This window comes from Ictidomys tridecemlineatus, chromosome 10 (assembly GCF_052094955.1).
Source record: "Ictidomys tridecemlineatus isolate mIctTri1 chromosome 10, mIctTri1.hap1, whole genome shotgun sequence".
Lineage (NCBI taxonomy): Eukaryota > Metazoa > Chordata > Mammalia > Rodentia > Sciuridae > Ictidomys > Ictidomys tridecemlineatus.
The window spans coordinates 75,929,263-75,945,544 of NC_135486.1; the positions used below are offsets into that span (position 1 = coordinate 75,929,263).

Consider the following 16,282-nt stretch of genomic DNA (forward strand, 5'->3'; position numbering starts at 1 on the left):
GCCCTTCTTCCTCCTCTGAGCACAGGAGTTGAAGAAGTATTGCCCGATTAAGGGGAAAGCTTTTGTGAAAATATCATATTAATGGTATTTTTCACCAGTGTTTGGTCATATTAGATGACAGGTATTTTTAGGCAAGTGCTAGTAATGAAGAGATCTATTACAAATCAAATAAAACAACACTAAACTACAACAACAACTACAAAAAACTCAGATGAAATATAACTTGATACATTTTAGAATAAAGGCAATTCAAACATTGTTTTTCTCTGAAAAAAAAAAAGGAAAAGAAAAGAAGAAACCAACAGAACAATACTTTAACTTCTTCAAAAAGATAAAGGAAAGGATCCCCTCTTAAATCCCTACAGGCTGATCCACCTTTGGTCTTTTTTAGGTCTCTGTCACCACCCAGTGGACACCACATCAACTGCAAGATCTGCAGGTAAATTGCCTTGGAGGCATTTAGCAGCTTTTTGCACCCAAGGAGACATAATTATGTAAAGTGCTGAGCATGCTCCCTGTGAGCAATGTTTAGTTGTTCTGCAACAACTAAATATATATATATTGTGCCAGCAGTTTTCATTAAGAAATGGCTGGAGGTGATTGCTGTGACAATTCCTCTACTATTCTGTTACCCCATCCCTCTCCAGATCAAGTACTAAGCCCAATTGAGTTTTTAAATATTCTCACAAAATTATGGATTTCATATATGTAACTGAATCACAAATTTTATTTGTTCAATGTACCTTTAAGCCAGAAGAACACACAGTTCAAACATTACTATAGCCTTGAACAAGGTGATTAAGTGAGGTACGGTTTGCTTCTAAGTTATAGCTATAACTTAAAAGACTTTATTGTAGTTAAGCTTGTAGGTCTTTCTTCTTGGCAGATTAGCTTTTAAAAGATAAAGGAAACAAAGGAGACAATTATTAACAAATTTCTCACTGTAAACCTATTCAGACCATACAATTCAACAAATCTGTGAAATGATTTCATTTTAACAATGTAACATTTTGTGTTCCCTGGAGTTCAATTCACGCACATGTAAACAGTGCAGTGTGTGGAACACTGGTTTACATAAACAAAAATTGAAAACTCACTCAAACCATCAAAAAGTGCTGCATGCTGGGCAAGTACTCCACCACTGGCCACACCTCCAGACTCAGAAATTTTAACATACAGTAAAACTGAAGTGTGTACCAATGATACAGAATGATTCATCACTTCAAAAAAACTGCTTTGGGCTAATCCTTTGTAGACAGACTTTTACTACCTGAAAAAAAATAGAATTTCATTCATTTCAGGGAAAAAACAAACCAACCTTGAGTGTCAGCTATATGCCAAGCACTTCATTATGCCAATAATGCAGAATTGGGCAAGGAACCCACTCTATCCAAGAGATGTGCTAACACAAGGGACAAGCACTGGAAGTGTGAAGACAGGAGCAAGAAGAGGAGTTCAGTTCAGGAACAAATTCAACAGGTGATCAAATTCTGTGGGTTTAGAGAGGTAGGGGCTCACTGAGAAGGCTTTAGTAAAATAATGATGCTGAAGCTACATTTGTGAAAACTTAGCAGAATGGTGAAAACCAACTGAAGAATTGTTAGGAACATTCTTGGAGGAAAAGCATATTCAAAGGCAAATTACTGTGAATGAGCAGCCTCCCCACCCTTTACCTCATCAAATTGTGACCTCTAAGTAGTAGCCATTTTGTTGTCATGTAAAGCACTGGCCTTGGAGTCAGGCTTGGGTCAACTAAAATGCCTATCACCTACTAAATATAGGACCTTGGGCAAATACTTCACCTGGAAGCCCAAATCTCCTCTTCTGTAAGTTATTGATAATAACTGATAGCAAAATTAGAATGAAAACTACTATAAATTAAAATAAATGACAATTAATGCAAGAAATATGGCCTTAACAAATAAGAAACAAATAAAAAGAACATATTAGTCCCTAAGGTTCAAAGACCTCTAAAAGTACAAGGTAGAGGTAAAAGACAAAAAAAATGCAAAGTCAAACCCACCAGGTAGGAAGATGTCGTCTTCCTTGAAAAGTAAGGAGGAGGCAGAGTGCAACTGGAATCAAAGGTATCTAGAACATAGGACAAAACCGCCTAAGGGCACCAGCCTTGTGAGATTCGAAAGTGAGGCAGCCTGAAGTTGAGGTCACTGCCAAGAACTCAGATGATGTCCCAGTTTGTAGTTCCACTAGGTATCCCAAAATTTATCTGAAAAAACTTAATCTTTCAGTTCCTAAAGATCTAGAACTAAGTATGGACAAGTTTAAGACAATAAAACACATGATCAATTCTGTATTTTTTTTGTATTAAGTAAGGGATCGGCTTATATGATTGTATTTCATATCTTGCTTATTTTACATGTTAATATTTAAGAGAATTTGGCCATGGTTAGCCTTTTCATGCCAACTTAAGATATGTAAATGAGTCAAGATTTGCGCTTTTGATTTTAAACTTGTAAGCAGTATAGAAATATTTAAGAGATTTAAGATTTGGTATATTCTGAGGTGTGAATTAGATTTATGAGTTACTATAAAATTGGAGATTTTGTTTTCAAAGTAAAAACTGATATTTAAATCAAACTGGACATATCAGTTTTATAAATACAATTTAAAATGTTTATAACTAAAGTTTCTTTAGAAGAGAATGTTAAAATTTTCAAAATTTAAAAATACTATGCTTTTTTTTTTCCTTTTCCTTCCAATACTGAAGATGGGACCCCAGGGTTTTTCACATGCTAGGTAATAGTTCTACCACTGAGCCACACCTCCAGCTCTATGTTAACTTTTTAAACTGAATTAAACATTAAAAGAAAAAAATAGGTTTCTTAATTTTCTACTTGAAAATATAAAATACTAATTTTGAAAATCTAAATAAACCTGTGCATAGAAAATTGTCTTTGAAAGTAACCAAACAAAACAACAAAAACAAACTTGCCTTAACAAAAACCCATTACAAAGGGTTGCTGGGGGAAAATAAGTAATGTGCATATAAATCATTCAGCAAGGAGTATATCACTTACAACTCAAAACTGTTTCCTGTTATTATTACTATTTATTATGCTGCCTAATGGCTCCGGGAAGGTGGGAAGGATGAAGTGGAAAAGAAGACAAGAAGAGAGTTTTTTATGCCAAACCAAGGACTTTGTGTTTTCTCCCATAAGCACTGGACTGTGCCAGGAGGGAATGTGAATTTCATACCAACCCTCTGGTTCTGTGAGGAATGGGCACTAGAGTTGAGGCCCCAGTTTATGCTGCTGCTGCTCTGGGAGAGAAATGTCAGAGATATTAAGAACTACAAGACAAAGTACTTGATGAGCTACTGCATAGTAACTAAGTGGGTGCCAGGAAGTAGAGGCAGGAACAGAAGAAAAAGATGGATGTTGACCACTTTGTGACAACAGGAAATATGTAAGAGAAATAGGGGAAGCTTCCGAGATTGGGTAGAAAGACAGCTTACTCATATTGACATCCAGTTTGCAGTATCTGAGAGGAAGGCAGGTTAAGACGCTCAATTACAGTATTGGCAAAACAGGTTGGAACTCAGTTCCCAGGACCAAGATGTTGAATAGACATACAGACTTGGATATCTTCTAAGATTGCTCTTCCTGGGAAACTGAACTGCCCAAGGACAGAGCACAAGATAAATAACTTTATGTAGCTAATTTTAAAGATTAGCTCAAGAAAAGAAACCAGTGAAGAAAAAAGGGATGGAAGGAATAGGGAGGGAAGCGGAGACCAGAGCAGGACTGAGACAAAGCAGTTCTCTGGAACTGAGCATGAAATAATTTCAAATTGTGCTGCATGAATAGCACTACTGTGAGCACAAGTGAGTGTCTTCTTCCTATGTTCCAATCAAAACTTGTCACTACCAGTACAAAAGACCTATAAAGAAAACTACAATATGAAAGCCAGCAAAGTTCATTTTCTATAAACAAAAAAAAAAAAATCCAAATTTCTCTAGGGGAAAAAAGCACATGTATCAGAGCCAAAAGCAACAAAATGTTCACTTAAAAAGATTTCTTCAGTTTCATATTTTCTGGTACTTAAAAGATAAATTTGAAAGTGGTTCTTAATTATTCTAAGAAAAAAAATCTTCTCTTGATTCTTCTATATATGCCATAAGCTAAAATTTTTGGCCAAATTGGCAGGCACAGTAGAGAAACACAGGATTTCTAACCAAGATGACTTTCACTAATTCACCAAAGCTCTGCCACCAGTTACATTTGAATAGAACAGAGGAGGAAAAGATCAGTAAGAAAAGAAATTAAGCATTTATTCTAGCTTTTCAGTAGGAATTACAATTTAAGGTAATTAAAAAGCTACAGTTGATAAAGGAGGAAAAGTTCTTTGTTACAGAAAGTGTGCCCCAAAATTTAATTTAGGCAAGGATAATCAATGAAAGCTAGAAGTATCAAGGGAAAGATTAAAGAAAACTGGGTATCTGAACAATGTCACAATATTTTGCCACAGATTACTTGCTAATTGAAAAGGTATTTTTTAAAATAAAATTTTCTAATTAAAAATTTTAATTAAAGTAATCTGGTCCTGGGCTGGGTTTGTGGCTCAGCGGTAAAGCGCTCCCTTAGCATGGGAGGGACCCGGGTTCAATTCTCAGCACCACATAAAAAAAATAAAGGCATTGTGATGTGTCCATCATCAACAACAACAACAACAACAACAGCAAAAAGTAATCTGGTCCTAATTGCCAAACTCAGAATCATTCACAATAAAACAAACAAACAGCAACAACAACAACAACAACAAAAAACCCTAGTCACTATGTACCTTCTGTTTAATATGAGTCTAATTAAATTGCTATATCTAACTTCTAGATTGCAGGACATACAGACTCTAGGGGAACAAGTTAAATGACATTGTGAAAAATATCAGACAACTCCAGAATGTGGGACATTATACATGATGACTGAACAGACCTCTATGGCAATGGGAGGGAAGGAAGGACAGACTGACTGATGGACAGAAGGGGAGAAGGAGAAGGAACAAGATGGAGAAAGGAGAGGTGAAATAAGAAAGAAAGAGGGAAGGAAGGAAAAAAGGGAGGGAGGGAAGAAAGGTATGGTGGGGTGGGTAAGAGGAGAGGCGCACTGCTCCATGTCAAGAGTCAAGAGTCTAAAGAAGCACATCAAACACAAAGGGTGACTCTCAAATAAATGCTGTTGAGAAAAACAGTTTAAAAGGCAGTATGGGCTGGGAGCAGTGGTGCATACCTGTAATTGGAGGATCGAGAGTTCAAAGCCAGCCTCAGCAAAAGTGAGGCGCTATGCAACTCAGTGAGACCCTGTATCTAAATAAAATACAAAATAGTGCCTGAGATGTGGCTCAGTGGTCGAGTGCCCCCTGAATTCAAACCCTGATATTACCCCGAAAAAGGCAGTCTTGGGACAAGAGGAAACATTCAACAAGGAACTGGCATGAGCTAATATTGGGGAATCACATTGTTACTTATTTGATGTGACAAAGGTGCCATGGTTAGGCAGAAGATCCTTGTTTCTTAGACACAGAAGTGAAGTATCCTAATGTCTTTATTTTCACTTTAAAAACATTCAATAAGCTGAGTGATAGGCTAGGTGGTCTACTTTTTGTATGTTTGAAAACTTTCACAATAAAATGTTTTCAAAAAGTTAAATAGAAACTATAAAATATGCACAAACAAAATGAATATATAAAATATCAATAATAGTTAAAAATAAAAATAACTGGATACTTTCTTGACTTGAAAAAATAAGAAGCATGAATACTGAAAAGAAAGGAAAAACAACTATCCTTTGAAGATATAATTGATATCTACAAATCAAAGAAAACAATCAATGTAGTGACTACAAAAATATAAAAAATGCCAAATGTCTAACTAGTTAGAAAAAAAAATGGAAGAAAAAAAGATGCAACTTATAATAGCCAAAGATAAAATCACCCCTTGAGGAACCCAGGGGTCCCCAACCACTACTCTGCCTATATTCTCCTCATCTTGATGACAACCACAGAAGTGAACCTGTGCATGTGACCATAAGCCATGGTGCTCTGGTAGAGCTACCCACCCACAGTGTCAATGGCCAGGTTTTTACACAGGACATCATTAGGGGCTGGAGTCAGTAGGTAAGAAATACGTAACAGTTAAATGAGGAAAACAATGTATACTGAGGGTTATCAGAGTAGTCTCAAATAACTAAAAATAAAAGCTCTTTAGTAGAAAACCCCAGTTTTAAAAATAAGAATACTATTTTCCCCTCAGAAATCCTAAATCTTTAAATCAATGCAATCTCAAAATGCTAGTGAATTCTTTCTGGAAACCCAACAAACTAACACAAAGTAATGAGGAGGAATTAACAGGTATGAAAACAGAAAAAGCAAAGCCCTGCTCCCGGCTCACATTTTTTAAGAGGACAGAGGTGACATTAAACTTTCTTAGTACAATGTTCATTTCATTATCTTCATGTTCCATAGGTAGTTCACAATTTGTGAGGGCCAAGTGACAAAAAAATCCGGAAGTACATGTCCCAGTAGTAGCAGTATAGAAGGAGAGATGCTGTGCTAGAAAGGGCAGCGCCACCTTCTTTCAGCTCTCTTCACTGCCAGATGTTCAAGAAGCATCGCCCAGACTTCTTGCAGTGCTTATTTATCCATCTCCCTTTAATCCCAGCCCTCTATCATTTCTTAGTTAAAAGCTCTTATAAACTGCTGAGTTTCCTCATCTGTAAAATGAGGCAAATCACTTTTTCAGAGTTATTTTTGGGGATTAGATGAGGGAGTCCCTATAGTATGTGCCACACAGTAACATTTTGCAAAATACTAGCTACTAATTAGATGCTAAATCATTATCACCATCCTGCTTCCATTACACAGGTTTTAAATTTTAATCTCAGGTTTAAATAGTTGCAATTTTTTTTCCTTATGTGTGTATTTTACTAAAACTTGCATTAAATTCTTTTTAAAAGTGGACAATACATTGAAAAAATAAGCATCACAATAGCAAGAGTATAGTAATTGCTGCTCCAAATGCATTTCCTACTACAGGAAAGAATTAGTAGAAAACAGACATAATTATACTGAATAAGGTGGGTTCACCTCACTTAGTAAAGGCGATAGTTTCACGAGGCCTATGCTCAACCTAACTGTATGCTGTGAGGGGTTGTTTTCTAGTCAATCCTGATGATCCCAAACCTCACAGAAGCACTGATTAAACCCTTCTCAATTAAGTAAGTAAAATCAGAACATCTTAATTTTTTACTGAAGGGGAAATGTATTTTCCATTAATGCAATTCTGTTTTCCTTCTGTACAGATACATCCTTGATGACAGAAGGATCAGGAAATGCCAAATTCACCTCTACCTGAGAGCGAAAATAACTTTTTATCTCTTGCCCATGATCTTCCACTGCCCTACCCTTTTACCATACCCTCCACTGCAACAAAGGTGAAAGAGGAAAAAATAACTTTTTCTCAGGATATCATACATTGTTAAGTACTAACTGGTCAAAACTCTTAAAATTACTCCTACTGTGATCTTTCTACATTTTCTTTTCTCTCCCTCTCAAGCTCCCCTACCCTTACCATTTATCTTTCACCTAGCTCTATTATTACTGCTCCATTCACTTTGTTATCATCTGTGTAAATAATCTCAACTGAGTGCACCTGAAAGCAAGAACACATTTTTCTCTTAAGTTTTCAAATTCTCAGAGGATTCCCCAGCAGAAAGCCTAACAGTAGGTCCTGGAATGTTTTGAAGTAAGTGAATAAAATATATTACCTACAAGAGCCCTGGATTGGTAATCAGAAAGTCCAGACTCTACTCTTGTTAATGCAATTTGGAAGTTCTGTAGCTTCCTATTTAAGTTTGAATTTTCTCATCTGTAAAGTGGGACTTTACTTGCTCTGCTATTGTACAGTTTTATAAAATGAGATGACGAAAGTAAAAAGTGCTTATTGTTATATTAGTTTAAATAACACCATAGTTACTTCTGAAAATTAATATTATTTGTCAACCATTTTATAAAACTATTGTACAGTTTTATAAAATGAGATGATGAAAGTAAAAAGTGCTTATTGTTATATTAGTTTAAATAACACCATAGTTACTTCTGAAAATTAATATTATTTGTCAATAGTACAGTTGTTCCATTAGGAGATGTAGATTTAATGTTTACTTGCTTTTTCTTTAAAATAAATTTTTTAAAAAAGCTAAAGACAGTAGGTAAGGCATTCACTTATATTATTTCTTCAAGAGTATTATGCTTGTGCTATGGAAAAGAAATAATCCATGTTAATTGTGCCATGTCTTCCAATCTTAATTATAATTTAGATGTAAAATATTGGAGTATTTCTTACCAGGTTCTGGGAGGTCTAATTTCGCCCGCTTTAGTTCTGCCATAGAAATCTGAAGTTGGTCTATTACAAAATCATCTTCAAAGAAAAAATCCTTTGCTAGAGTCTCCTGAAGAAATTCTACAAGTTCTTCCATAGATAATTTCATTAGATGTTCTAAGAAAGGATGACAGAAATGCAAATGCTAAGTAAACAATTACTTTAGGTTGAAAAGATAATACATTCTATTTGGTATAGCACATTTTTAAAAAGGGCATTGAAAAAACATAAATAAATTTCACATGGCCTTGTGAATGTTAAAATAAATTTTTTTCTAATACTGAAATGGTCACAGAGAAATGCAGGATAATCTTACTGGGGAGAAAGAGGAGCTGGCATATACTGTCAAACACCTTCTCATTGGTTTAAGAGTAATAATATATAGGCATTAATAGTAACCCAGAGTAAGAGCTTCTCTGAGACAACAGACATAGAAAGGCACCCAGGAAGACATGAGGCCTTTCTCTTTTATTGATTTAAAGCTCCAACTGTCAAAGGCAAATCCACTTCTAAGTCTGTATTTATTAGTGGTTCAGAACTTTTTTAAAAGAGATTATTAATTTGTAGAGTTTATTTCTGCTTATGAAAATAGTTTCATTAGAAAAAGTTTCAAACTACAGACATAAATTGGAAAATAAAAACCCACTAAGATCCTACCCAATACCCTACTCACAGGTATGTATATTAACATGTGCATATGTGTATCAATTCACAAAACTAAATGATATTTACCAAGTTATTCACCTTGCTTTGTTCCCACTCAATAATATATCACTGATATCTCTCACTTCGACAGATATGATTTTATACCATAATTATTTGAAGTGATATAATAGTGCAATGTAATGAATGCATTGTAATTTGCTAATTAGTCTTCTAGTTATGGACATTCAGATTGTTTCTTATTTTTTGCTATTTAAAACCACTTTGCCATGAACCTCTAGTAACAGTGTCTCTAAATATTAAGGCAATGTGGAAGAAAGAGAAAAAAGAAAAAAACCTCTTAACCACTGAGTAAGTGTCCCAAAAAAGTTTTTCTTTTTTAATTGACAAATAAAAAATTGTATGTATTTAAGGTGTAAAATATGGTCTATTATAAAATCATCTTCAAAGATAATTTGGTGTATGTATAACATTGTGGAATGATTAGACCAACCTAATTAACATATCCATCAAACATATTTATTTTTGTAATGAGAACACTGAAAGTCTACCTACTTTGCAGTTTTCAAATATTCACTAATATTATTAGTTTCAGTCACTAGGCTGTACAACAGATCTCCAGAACCATTCCTTCTGTCCAGCTGAAACTTTTTTACCTCTTGGTAATATCTCTCCATCCTCCCTGTCTCTCAACTACCATTCAGGTTTTCAGGCTTCACATGGTGATGAAGGAAATTAGTTTAAGCCCTTGAGCTTTGTTTCCCTAGCCCGTCCCCCGCCCCCCCGCCCTGCAAAAAAAATTATAGAGCAGTAGAGAGATTTTTCTACAGTTTATTTAGTCTAATAATATGCTAGTATATAAAGTAATTGTTGTGCTTAAAGTTTATTCACAAAGGGTAAAGAAACTTTTTACTTGTCAAAATTAATCAAGGGTCATATAAATAAAAACAATTTAAGAAGAAAAAAGAGCTACAAAGAAATATGTTTCTACTTTTACACTGTTTAGGGAACATTGATATCTCTTAATAAAAATTTTATTTTTGTTCCACACCTATTTTATTTATAATCCAGAGAGAAAGGAAGTAACTGAAATGGAGGAGAGACAGGAAGAGAGGAAAGAGGGATTTCACCTGGGTATAAGACAGAACCCTGGGTCTTGGATAGCAATTTGTTGTCAAAGGTTTTGTCGTGGTGCTTTAGTCTGTGTGTTGAGGAAACAGAGCCTGAATACAAGGGAAAAGAATCACCACGCTTCTGAATCCTTTTCTTGAAAAGAGTAAACAATACAAAGGTATCTTATAATGGGCATTCTTTTTTTTTTTATTTTTTAGTTTTCGGCGGACACAAACATCTTTGTTCGTATGTGGTGCTGAGGATCGAACCCAGGCCGCACGCATGCCAGGCGAGCGCACTACCGCTTGAGCCACATCCCCAGCCCTAATGGGCATTCTTATTCCTAGGTAAAAGTGTGGTTAATCTGACCCTCCTGAAGTCCACTCTGTTCAGATAAATAACAAAACAATCTTACATCTAGCATGTACTTAGAATACCAAGCACAATAGAGAGAAAAACCATAAACATAACCTCATACACTCAACTGGCTCCTACTGCAGATGGGATGCTAAGGAGATCATTGAAGGACAACATGACAGAGCAGAGTATACGTGGAACGTGAAATTATGTGGTATGGTCTAGATTAGAAGTACTATATAAAGTTCTAAAGCTTTCAGTGATTCACACTTCTGTATAGTTTTAAGAAGAGTCACAAAATGCTTACAGTTGAACTGAGACTTTAAAGTGAATATTATTCTTCACATTCATGAAGAAAATCTCATTTCTTAATTTTAAAGTAAGGCATAGCAACTCAATTTACAAAGCCCTTGAAATACTGCAACTGAGTCTAAAATGTGTTTTGTTATTTTGTTTTAAAAAAACAATCCTTGCTACATTTATGCAACTACAGACACTGCCTTTACTTGCCTAAGAGGTCATGACACAGTCAAGCAGAGTTGATCTATAACTTCCCCATCTACAACTTGGAGCTGGAAGCTCTTTTTCCTAAATGAAGGAAACAGTAATAGAAATAGTCTCTGTAGCAACCTTAAATCATGAGGCTAAAGCTCTTTCTGTTCTATTACAAACTTGAAATTCAGATCAATGAAAAGAACAAGAAGATCCAGTGAACATAGAGTTAGAAGTATGGTGGAATATGATGATCATTATTATCCAAAGTACATGTATGAAGACACAAATTGGTGTGAATATACTCTGTGTACAACCACAGATATGAAAAGTTGTGCTCTATATGTGTAATAAGAATTGTAATGCATTCTGCTGTCATATATAAATAAAAAATTAATTAAAAAAGAGAAGATCCAGTGAAAACCAATATTTTAGAATATCATTATTAGTGAAACCAACAAATTTCATTCTACCACTCCAGTCAAACTGTTATAAGGAGAAAAGAATCCAAGATCTTTGCCATACACAGCTCTAATAGAAAAAAGAACCACAGAAAGTAAACTACCAACTGAAGATAACTTCTCCACTGATTCTCAAGGACTTTTTTATACTATCATGGAGACAATGGATGAGGAGCCCAGTGGGGACTGACACATCAAAGTTAAAACAAGTCTTGATTTTTATGAAATCTTCAGTTAAAACATTTTCTTACTTTTGTGTAATTTTAAGATTGTGTAAGACATGGCAGTAAGAACTCGTTCTCCTTCAAAGATGTAGATATCCCATATTCTGAGGTTTAGAGTAAAGGGAGTCTGTAAAGAAAAGCAAAACAAAACAGAAGAAAGATTAACAGTTTGCCTCACCTTGTGATCAGAATTTTATGATAGAGTTTTGTAAGTAAATACTTACACGATCAAGGAAACATTGAAAAAACCATTTCATTGTGTAAAAACTCGTGTAGATTTCTTGAGTATCCTGAAAAAACAAAGATCTCACAATTTCTGGATTGTAACCAACAGAATATGACAATACAATACACAAAATTAGGAAGGATATTGGAGATAGCTGTCAAAGATAAACATAAAAAAAAACACCTTTTGGGGCTGGGGTTGCAGAGTGCTTGCCTAGTACATGTGAGGCACTGGGTTCAAGCCTCAGCATCACATGAAAATAAATAAATAAAATAAAGATATTTAAGGAAAAAAAAAATCTCTTTACAACCTTTTTCTTGATATCTTTTCCTATTCTTACTTTTTCCCCCAAAATTTTACCTTTCAAGATTAACCCCAGAATAAATTTCTCATGAAAGGAATGTAATACATTTATTTTCACTAATATATTTTACAATTAACTATCTTTGTTTTACTAAAGTATTATATCTTATAGTAAAGCACACATATAGTTCATGAGGAATGAGTTTGTAAGACCCTTAAAATACTTTTTGTACAATTCAAAACCCTCCAAAGTAACTAAGAAATCATATATCATTTAAAAACTTCATTGTTTCTGCTTATAAGCTTCACAGAAATCTGAATCTATTAATTAAAACTGTGATAGATCATCAATATTAAATTTTACAGATCTAATGTTTATCAAACTGGGAATTGTAACTGTTTAGTAAATGAAATGGATGACACTATAAATTAATGAGTTAACTGAGGCCAAAGACCAAATACACTGTAGCTTCATAAGTCAGTGTCACATCTACCTACCAAATGTTGCTTAAGCTTGGACAGAAATTTATTCAGTATTTTTTCATGATGTTCTTGAAACCTCAAGAGTTTAGGGAAACCTTGGACAAAAAAGCCTATAATACAAACATAAAAACAGTACTTTAGAAACAATATCCACAAAACATACAAATTTAAAAATGCAACACATTTCTTTCATTCCTATCAAAAGAAAAAGGAAATACCTAGTACTTACCAAGATAATTTTCCTTCCCACCAAAACCATAATTGTACACAAACTTTTGGGTAATGAGACTTTTAGCTAGGATTTGTTGTTAACATTCACCTATATTTTTATAAAATATATTTTCTGTAAAAGGCAGAATATTTCTGAATTAAAGGTAAAACTAGTAGACTAAAACCAAAAAAAAAAAAAAAAAGAAAAGAAAAGAAAAGAAAACTGAGGTTATTAATCAAGATTCTGTGTTCTTTTTAAGACCTTTGGCCATATCTTAAATGATTAAATTTTTTATAGTTCTAATCTTAACTACTTATCATTTGGTTTTACTGTTAATGTATTACATAAACATTTATTTACATTTTCAAGTTTACTTTAACAATTTCAAACACTTTCTATAAGCTATATTTAACATAAGCTAAAACAATGTTATATCAAAAATCATATTTTAATCCAATTGATTATACAATATAATCTGTAAGATGTTTAGTTATAAATGGTTAAGTTAGTATTAATTTATACATTTAACTCATTGAACTTTATACATCTATTTTTATTCACAAGGTTCCTTTCAGATATATTTTAAAAGATATAAATTCAGTGGACTCTTATTTCTCCACCCTAGTGTTTTCCAACCGGTTTCTAAGCAACTTTAAAAGATGTTAATAGATTTTCTATGCTTTTAAAAAAGAACTTGAGGTAAACAGTGTATGTTACATGTTGGTTTTGGATATTTATGATGTATATTAACCTATTAATTAACATCTTTTAGATTTCATGAAACATTTTGCTTTGCTTATCTCAATCTCCCAGACTTATCTGAACTTGGAGTCTATTTTTTTCCTACAAAACATCTGTTTCAAAAAAACAAAACTTTGTTCCTTCAAGAACTTCAGGAACACACTACTGGGAAACACTGCTTTACAATCTGAGCAGAATTCTCTGTTAACTATTGCTCAGTTTTTGAAGGTATGTGTAAAAATTTCCAGAAATAGAGATTCTATTCTTCTCTCAGTAATATTTTCCAGTGAAATGATTTCATAAAAAAAAATCTTTATCTATCAGTGCCATTTTCATAGTCAATTTGACAAGAATGGGAGTTGGAAAATTTTCAAGTATGATTTTTTTGAAAAAGTCAATGCACTTCAATATTAACTAGCTCAGTGATACAAAGATATCTAATATTTCTTCATTTTTCAGTGATATTCCAGGCTCAGTATTTTAAATCTTATCTTTTCTAGCCTTACCTTTGATTCCACATATTTACAAGTGATACCACTTTAATAAAGGAAATGCAAAAGATAGAGGGTACTTTAGATAAAACTTCATAAGCAGGCATAGAAACAAATATTTCTAAGTATAAACTCACCCATAAAAATGACCTATACTTCACTAAAAGAATAAATGTTAGGATAGAATTGCTTTACAGATTAGATTGGTGACAATATTGCTAGCAAATAGATTTAAAAGAAATGATTATTTTCTAAAATTAGATAGGCTTCTACATAATTATATATCACTTAAATTGTATACTTCATTGCACTCAAGACAAATCAGCAATACCACTGCATGGGGAAGCAAAATAAAGACTAATAAGGAAGAGTTCTTTTTCCTCAAGATGTCTTTTTAAATGATACTGCCTATTGAATGTCAACTTAACATAATAATATATCTTACATTTGGAGTCCAGAAACTGTTAACATGTGTTAAAACAATTGGCAAGAAACACTGATAGACTAAAGCAAACACACATACACACATGCACACACCCCTCACACCCCTCCACACACAACATTCCCACAAAAGTCACTTGCTAAGTTTGTCAGATTTAATATACAATGGACTGTGGAAGGCCATAACTTTGAAAACGTTAAAATAGCATTTTCCATGGAAGGTCCCCACAATATAGAGCATAAATATTCACAAAGTGAACGTAGGTGATTCATTCTTAAGAGTAATTGGCATTACAAGTTTTAATTTGATACTACCATATAAATGAATTGGAAAAAATAACTTTGCCTTAATATAAATGCCACTTTTATTTCCAAAACAAGAGGCAATCAATACTCTCCAAAATAAAATTTAATGAACATGCTTGGCAAATATTAGGAAAAGGTCATTAAAAACAATCTGCTAATCTGAAAACCAAAAACTATGCATGTTTTGGAATATTAAACAATCTAGTGCCCAAAACGTGTCATCAGCCATTTACTTAAAATGGAACAAAATTTATGGCTGGAAGATCTAAAAACCACACTTGAAATATGAAACTACTGTGTTATTATGTACTTTTCCTTTAAATGTCATGTAATTTCTCAGTTAATATTCTTTGACAAGAAGTTATACATCACAATATCCAGTCAATGGTAATATTTAATTGAAATGGTAACTGCATGACTATCTAAAAGTTTTGATCAAAAGGTACCTTGTATTTCTTCTAAATAATATATAGCTTTTCCTAAATTCCTCCAAACCTGAATTAGTTTCTTCTGACTGAGGGCAAGTAAAAAAATTAAAAAATTTTAAAATACCAACAATATACTTTGGGGAAATGACAAAGAAAAATCAGTGTGAACTGAAAAAGTTAGAAAAAAGTTTAATAATAAAAACCAAAAGAAATAGAAACAAACACCAACTGAACAAGCTCTGAGACATTAAGTTTGTTGTACTAATTCTACCAGGCATCTTTGACTTTGTTTTCATTTACCTTTTATCCTCTCTGATTTATTGCTTATGATAACATATGGATGTTCTTACCATGCATGGCATGTTTGGGGCCCGAGAAGAGTTTGACCAGGGCCCAGAAGGCATCTTCCTCATTCATATACATGAGGAGTAGAGCTGTGATCTGGCTCATCCCCTGACAGTACCCAACTTCCTAAAGAGCAAAAGAAAGCACAGACACTAGAGTTCTGAATCCAACTACAGATATCACAAAATGCCTAGATAGATTATTTAGTGGACATTTCTAAAGATAAGTATTACAATCTTTACAGCCTAATGCCATATGTGATAAAAGAATAAAAACTCTCACATAGAATAAATGCACAGGTGTAGACAAAGTTTAAGTGTTTTTTATAAAATCATCTTCTGTTCAATACTGTTATGCTCTCTTTAAAGAGTACCAATATTATTTCATTTTATGTATGATTTTTAGTTCACGATTATTCCTCTTTGCTCAGATGCTAGCAATCTCTCTCCTCCTCCAAGTCCAAGTTTGCTATCTTGTTTCCTCTATATTTCTGGACCCTTAAGTAGATACTTTTTGGATGTCCAACCAACCTACACCTCTCTAAGAGCTACCCACTCTCCTCATAGTCCCTGCTTTGATATGGCCTTAGTGATTCATGCTTC

General features: G+C 33.7%; 1 protein-coding gene across 5 annotated transcripts in view; it reads right to left on the reverse strand.

The window, feature by feature from the left end:
* The window catches only part of Usp6nl (USP6 N-terminal like), a 169,208-nt gene that overhangs the window by 15,430 nt on the left and 137,496 nt on the right, over positions 1-16,282 (reverse strand). For all 5 annotated transcript variants that reach the window (XM_013356412.4, XM_078023218.1, XM_021723019.3 and 2 more), the window contains 5 exons: positions 15,686-15,806; positions 12,733-12,827; positions 11,930-11,995; positions 11,733-11,832; positions 8,360-8,512 (listed from right to left, as the gene is read on the reverse strand). In XM_013356412.4, the coding sequence (XP_013211866.1) occupies positions 8,360-8,512; positions 11,733-11,832; positions 11,930-11,995; positions 12,733-12,827; positions 15,686-15,806 (535 nt within the window). The remainder of the gene's footprint in view (positions 1-8,359; positions 8,513-11,732; positions 11,833-11,929; positions 11,996-12,732; positions 12,828-15,685; positions 15,807-16,282) is intronic.